Source organism: Chelmon rostratus, chromosome 7 (assembly GCF_017976325.1).
Source record: "Chelmon rostratus isolate fCheRos1 chromosome 7, fCheRos1.pri, whole genome shotgun sequence".
NCBI classification, from domain to species: domain Eukaryota; kingdom Metazoa; phylum Chordata; class Actinopteri; order Chaetodontiformes; family Chaetodontidae; genus Chelmon; species Chelmon rostratus.
This window is the reverse complement of record NC_055664.1, coordinates 21399856-21407402: the sequence shown is the minus strand read 5'-3', so window position 1 is coordinate 21407402 and position 7547 is coordinate 21399856. Positions and strand designations below refer to the sequence as shown.

The window sequence follows — 7547 nt, the reverse complement described above, 5'->3', positions numbered from 1 at the left end:
ACATGCAATGGTGCAGGCACACGCCGTCCACATATGGATGCACACAAACGTACCACACACACCTAATATGCGACCCAAAGGGTTACCTGAGGTCATAATAACTTCCTGTATCAATGCGTAGGTTGTAAAATCAATGGAAATGTTGAAAATCTGTTCAGTAATGAACTTACAGAATGAAAAGGAATGAGCTGTGGTGTGACTGTAGATGACGTTACAGAGAGAAATGAAAATAAAGAATAATACCGATAAACAAATAACTTTAATGGGCAACAGATGGCAACCAAAAATTCCTCAGAGCATACAGTTTATATCCCATTTTCAGCTATTGCCCCTCCCCCCTAATTTCCAGTAGGTCAGCTCTTTTTTAATCTCATTTGTGATTAAAATCAAAATCTTGTCTCCTCATTTCTTGTTCTTGTATGTTTTCATGTCACAGAAACAAGGATCAACATCCGAAATAATGCAAACTCAAAAGTAAAAACACAAACCACAGAGGAAAATAAAAACACAAATGAATTAAAGAGGAACACAATGCATGTATTCTTGGCAATGAGTGAAAGTCTCTCAGTCTGTTTTATCAAAAAAATAAAATAAAATAAATAAATCAGTTTCCACTATTTGAACAGACAAACTTCAAAATGAAAGTGTAGGATTGTGATATTCATAAGCCACGTGAGCCTTGTTGCAGATTGGCATTACGATTTCATGCTATTTGTCTGCCGAGCCTTCGTCAACTTTATACTACGTTAAAAATAAATCAAAGCAGCTGTGACATACAGTGCGAGCTCGTGGAGGCTGACTCATGACGGTGACATAATTGGCATACATGAACGAGGTTGTGTGACTGACCTTAAGGCTTTTGGTTTCTCTCTTAAGCCATGCCATCACATCTGAGATATAAAATAATAATAATAACCCCAAAACTGCCATCTATTAGTAAAAATAAAGTCCCCAAACCTGCCATCTGTATGAATATATTAATGTAATACTCTATAGAACTAGCAGCATTATCCATTCAGCAGCTTTCTGTGCTCTCAAGCAGCTTCCTGGTGTCTAAAGTTTGTTCTGAAGACGTGAATTCTCACATTTGCTAGTCAATAACCAATTCTACTGAACTGCCTACGCTTTCCCCGTGACTCTGTTCGTGCATCGGTGTTGAATATTCGTACCTATGTGCTGTACAGAGAGCAGTACCGTCGGACACACGTAAAAGTGAGGAAGGGGGAAATATTACAGCTTGCACACATGCTTGCAGGAACTTCAAATACTGGCAGATAAATCCTTTTTTTTCTATATCGTTTGCTTGCAAATGAGGCATATCAAATAATGATACAGGCACAAAAAGAAAGCACATACCGTACTCTGGCCACAAAACAAAGTGTCAAAACATGATTTTGCTTCAAATCAAACTTTTCTTATGGGTGACGATACAACAATACACTGGACCACCACGGAAATGGTGCATGTGTAATTTAGTCATATTCTTTTTTATTATCATAGCTATTATTTCGGTTCTTGTGCAACTGCTACATAATGACTCACATTCAAGATATTTTGTCACTCAGGAACAGCTAAAATGTATAAAAACAAACGAACAAAAAAAAAAGTATACTGTCAGAAATAAAATATGGTCCATGTTTGTGAATTCATAACAGAAACATTGAGCCTGAAAAATTCACCATTATTAAAACTGGATAGCATGACATGAAAAAAAAGTACTTAAATACTGTCAAAATATATCATAATCATACTTCAATGTGACGAACACCAGCAGGTAAGGTTAAGTGATCACTGGTGAGTTTTTATCTTCCTTTTTTTTTTTCTTTCATTAACAAATTAAAAACACATATTGCATGTCACTATAGCAACGCCCATTACAGGTCAATTTTTACGATCACCATTTTGGTATAGCAAATCAAAAACCCATAACAAAACGAAATAAATTAGAAATTAGAAATCAACATCAGACAAAGCCTGTTTTTCTCAATCATATGAATACTTAACACCCACAGTATAAGTTAATAAAGTCAAGCTACTGTATATAAATACATCACCAGCATGCACAATATTGAATAATCGATATTATTGTTGTCATCATCTTACACTGAAGAAACAGTATAGTAGGCAAGTGCATTTAATAAAACAAACACAGAAGTAAACCACAAACTCTGAAGCTGCTTTTATTTATTGTTTTAGTCTTTTTTTTTGTTTTGTTTTGTATCGTTAAGTCTCTGCCTTTAATAATCTTCACCTCCAAAAGAATCTATGGTTCCAGTGACACAACAGACTAATCTGTGAGATGCCAAATACACTTCAGACAGAAGGAGGGGAATCAATTTTACTGTCCAGTAAATTTTAGGGGGGGATTAATCAGTTCAAAACTTTCTTTTTCTCGTTTTTGTGTGTGGGTTTAACGTCAATGGCTTTCAGGGCCCTTTCTCGTATATAGACTACTGCTGGAACCAATGCAAACTAGATTTGTGAGGCATTCCCATTCAAGCATTTTCTCTCTCAAGTGACTCAAAAGCATCTCTATCACGCAAAAACCTAACTAAGCAGCTTATCTTGACAGAACAAGATCAGTTCCTATGCCAGTGTGAGGCTGCCATTTCAATCCAACAACAACCACTTCAGGCTGATTGACTGACATATCAGTGGTTTTGGCAAATGTCAAAGAGAAAATCAAGAAGACGGAGGCCCCTTTCAACTGTATATATATTTCTATATATATTTAAACTAAGATTTAACCTCCACTCTCACCTCTCTTTTGATTCTTTTCTTTTAACACATGGAAAAATAAAGAACTGCTGCTGCGGTAGTATCATCGGCAAAAGCGGCTGCCAAAGTCCACCGGCCCTTCATATATTTTTTTTCGAAGTGTGGTTTCTCTTTAATTGTTGCCCTCCCCGCCCTCGTCATCCTGCTGGTCACTTGTCCACAGTGTCAAGTTGTCTCGGAGCAGCTGCATGATGAGAGTGGAGTCTTTGTAGGAGTCCTCGTTGAGGGTGTCGAGCTCGGCGATGGCGTCGTCGAAGGCGGTCTTGGCCAGATGACAGGCCTGCTCCGGGGCGTTCTGGATCTCGTAGTAAAACACAGAGTAGTTGAGAGCCAAGCCCAGGCGGATGGGGTGGGTGGGCTGCATGTGCTCCTTGCTGATCTCGTGGGCCTCGTTGTAGGCCTTCTCCGACGACTCCACCACGGTGGCCCTCTTCTCCCCCGTGGCCACCTCGGCCAGGTACCGGTAGTAGTCGCCCTTCATCTTCAGGTAGAACACCTTGCTCTCGTGCTGCGTCTCGCTGCAGTTCTTGATCAGGAAGTTGTCCAGAAGGTTGAGCACATCCTGGCACACGGCCTCCAGCTCCTTCTCAATCTTCTCCCGGTAGGCCCTGACCATCTCAATCTTCTTCTCATTGCCGTCGGCCGAGGTCTTCTGCTCGATGCTGGAGATCACCCTCCAGGAGGAGCGGCGGGCCCCGACCACGTTCTTGTAGGCAACAGACAGAAGGTTCCTCTCCTCGTTGGACAGGGCCTCATTCAGCTCTGTTACCTGGAAGAAGAAGAAGAAAACGGACCATTTATCACCTGCTCATGAGAACAAGCCTTGATCTACAGCATCAGACTGCATAAACATTACACGAAAAAGAACACAAGAACATATCATCCATGAAAATATAGCATTATAAGTGGAACTGACATCTCCTCATTTTATGGTTCCAGCATCTCAAAAGAGAGGATTTTCTTCTGTTTCTAGTTTTATATCACCGTAAATTGAATAACTTTTAATTCTGGATTATTGGTTTGAAAGAGTGGCAATTTCAACATGTCACATTGGGGGGCACCACTGTGGCTAACACACCGACCATGGACTGCAGTGTCCCGGATCAACCCCAGCTGGGGATCTGTCTTTCCTGCCATCTCTTTACTACTGTGTGTAATAAACGTGTAAAAATCTGAAGAAAATATTCTTTAAAAATGAGAAATCTTAGGCTCAATTAATTATTAATCAAAAAAATAATGGACGGATTAATTGATGATAGAAATAATCATTAGTTGCGGCCCTAATTATTATAAACCACCCTGGACGAACAGTTCAGCTCACATCACAGAAGATGAGCCATATTTCACTTGTCATGTGCAATTCCCAGTTTCTATCCAATCCACTCATTTAGTGCACCAGTAGCTCCAGCTGCCACGTGGACAGCGAATGCTGGTTAGCGAGAAAAATATTCTAGATTGGAGGCAGTGGGGGGTTGGGAAAGGAAAGGAAAGGAAAGGAAAGGAAAGGAAAGGAAAGGAAAGGAAAAGAGGGGAAGGCAGAAGGAGAAGAAGTGTTCCCACGAGCACTCCGGGGCAGCTGCACTGTAAGTGAAAACCATCACTGCACAGGCGGTTCACGTGTCCCAGTGACCTTCTCTCCGGCTCAAACTGACCTTTTTACCTGTCTAAAACACCACGCCGTGACATCACTCTGAGCTACACTGTTAAATTTAGATTTTGACGGATCAGTTTGATAGTTGGGTGGTTGTCAAAGAGGCTGTGTTACTATAAAAAGGCTGCATTACTCAGGGTTATTTGCTTGGTAAAGCAACCTTGTGCTGGAACATGGCTTCTGTCAGATCAATAACTGCACGGGAACTGAAAAAAAGGGGAAAAAAGACGTATATATTTATATATGTGTATGTAAAGAAGTGTGTGGCTCAGGTTTCAATGGGTCTTTATGTGCAGAGCTCCTCCTCGGTGTGCTAACATTTCTCATTTCTCAGTTTTGACATTCCCTGCGCAGGCAGAGGAGCACAAAGATGGCGCAGGACTGCCGACGTCACACAAACTGTGAGTGGATGGAGAGCGTGGCTCGACCTATAGAGACGGAGGCGCCTTCATTCTGCCTGCAACGCAAACCTACACACTCAAAGGACAACCAGGAGATCTACAGTCGAACGATGCAGATTTCTCCTTGTTTTTTTTTTTTAAAGGAAAATCATGCTAACTGTAATGCATTGCTGTTTGATGCTTACTACTGTGTCAACTGGATTACTGAGATATATTAAAAATTATGTCTGACTGATGCTGACATTAATCAAGAGTCCATGACAACTACCAAGATCCTCATTTAGAGCTAACCCCCCCACCAACATTCATGTAATCAAGCACTTGACTACGAATTTTATAATTGATGGCTCTTTTTAAATAGTCTGAACCAAAAATGACAAAAATTAACTCGTTTCAGCTACACAATTGTGAACATTTTCTGATTTTTTTGTCTTTGATGACAGTAAACTAAATAAATTTGGGTTTTGGACTGTTTAGGAATTATTTTCAGATGTGTTGGTAGAAAATATTTTTTCCGTATTTGTCTGATCAGTCTGTTAAACGGGATGTAAATAACTGTTAGTCGGCGTCGAAGCATAACCATAAAAATCTGGTCTGAAAAGCTGCATAAAAGGCTGTTGGCGTGAGAATAAACCAAATGTATTTTTCATGAGGAACATGAAGGCGATCGGTTGTCGTTTGTCATTTCTGGCTGCAATGGCAAGGGATTCCCTTTGATTAGAGAGTGTGAGTACACACCCCTGCAAAAGGGCCCAGTTTGGACCGCACTGACACGGCAGATTGTTTAAAGGGAAAGGAATCCCTCCCTGCTCACACATCATCCCACCTCCTGCAACCAGAAACCCTGCATGACAAACGATCCACGGGGGGCTCCTCCATCTCCCCTGAGGGACACGAGACAAAATGTTCCTCCTTTTAAAGCACGAATGACAGTTTTAATCTATGGGGGAGCTCATGCAGGCCCGGCTGAGACCCTCTGGATGCTGCTGGTTCCAGTGTGAGCTGGTGTGACACAGCAGTTTTTGTTTTTTTTTGGTTTGTTGGTTTGTTTGTTTTAACCCACCGGTGAATCCAGTTCCCAGAATTTCTTAAAGAAAAGAAAAGAAAAAGAAAAGCAGACAAAGGCTCTGTCCACAACAGTGGCCAATGAGAGCTGAGAAAGCTCCTGCGAGGCAGGCCACCCATGTCATCCTCGCTGCATCAAACATTACAGCATTAAATCAGGGTCATTAACCCAAAATGACTTCAAATTGCTGGCGGATATGAGGAGGAATCTGCCTCGTCACAGAAACGGCACACGCATTGGGAATAAGGTGGACCAGAGGGGAGAAAACAAAGCCCACAATCAAATCTGATCATAATGACTCACTGCAATATGACAAAGAATATTCTAGAGAGATTCTACTGCCTCCTACGTTTGTATAGAGGAAAGAGCAGTTTAAAGCCTCTGTGTGGAGCATTTTCTAGGCACCAATCATGCTTCAAATATGCTTCAAAGCCTTTTAAACTAACATGCAAAATGCTCATGTGTATTATTTTAATTATTGTGACAAAGAGAGGAGGAAGAGGAGGAGGAGGAGGAGGAGGGGGCAGCAGCAGTGTAAGATGGGCTTTTTCCGAGCAACCTCACATGGCTCCCAGCAGCAGCAGCTTTTAGAAATTCGGCATAAAGGAGGGAGGGGAGGTGGAGAAAAAGGGGGAGAAAAAAAAATCAATTGCAGTTATGAGATCCGAGGCTCCCGTTAGGCGAGAGATGGAGCTGGGGCCTGGGTGCGCTTCATTGTAACGTCCCCTCATTGAACGGCGCGGCCGACAGAAAGGCACCGCCCAAGGAGCAGACGATTTGGACTTGACTCAGAAAACGCCGCAGATGCATTGGCCAAAAGACGAGAAAGACAATACAACTGATCCTTTTTTATCTTTTTCCTCCCTGATGTCTAATTGTGGTGCGCTAAAACCGAGCCGACACTGCGGGACGCGCCTCTGCGCAGAGCGAGCAGCGGAAAAAAAAAAAAAAAAAAAAAAAAAAAAAAAAAGCAATCACACACATCCAAGCCATCATCATTATTATCTGCTCTTGAATGGACTTACCGATTTCATAGCAGCTGCCATATCATCGTATCTCTCAGCCTGCTCAGCCAGCCTGGCTTTCTGCACCAGCTGCTCGCGATCAACCATTGTTCAATGATATTTGGTTGCTGCGTCGAGCTGCTCTGCGCCGCTTTTGGGGATGAAATGACTGATATTTGAAATCGCAATGCAGTGAAATCCTACTCGAACCTAATGCTGCAGCTGTTCCCTGCTGTCTGTCTGTTCCTCCGTGCAGACGGGACACCCTCTCCTCTCTTCCCTCCCTCACCCCTCCTCCTCCTCCTCCTCACACACTCTCCCCGGGCTGCGTCATCACTCAGAAAGGTGGGTGTCTGTGCCAATGATGTAACACTCCATACATGGGAACCGGGCTAGGCGTATAGGGGATGGATGGATGGGAGCAGCTGCGCGAAAGGCCTTGTGGGAAATGGTGTCCTGTGGAGGAAGAGGCGGGTACTCGCTGATTGATGATGGTGGCGGTGGTGGGTGGTGTCTAGGTGTGACACAGCATCTCACTGTAGGGCCTGCTAATGGGGCATCTGGATGTGGGTATTTGGACAGGGTGGGTTCTGGACAGGGTCCATATCGAGGTGAGGGGGTCTTATCAGGACAAAGTCCTTGTTTCA

The 7547-nt window shown here is 42.8% G+C and overlaps 1 protein-coding gene across 1 annotated transcript; it reads right to left on the bottom strand.

Moving 5' to 3' along the window:
- Nucleotides 1-240: 240 nt before the first annotated feature.
- Nucleotides 241-7137, bottom strand: ywhag2 (3-monooxygenase/tryptophan 5-monooxygenase activation protein, gamma polypeptide 2). The gene is made up of 2 exons (XM_041940537.1): nt 6922-7137; nt 241-3547 (listed from the first exon to the last, which is right to left on the bottom strand). The coding sequence occupies exons 1-2, from the start codon at nt 7006-7008 to the stop codon at nt 2891-2893; spliced, it is 744 nt and encodes a 247-aa protein (XP_041796471.1). The 5' UTR covers nt 7009-7137; the 3' UTR covers nt 241-2890.
- Nucleotides 7138-7547: the final 410 nt, after the last annotated feature.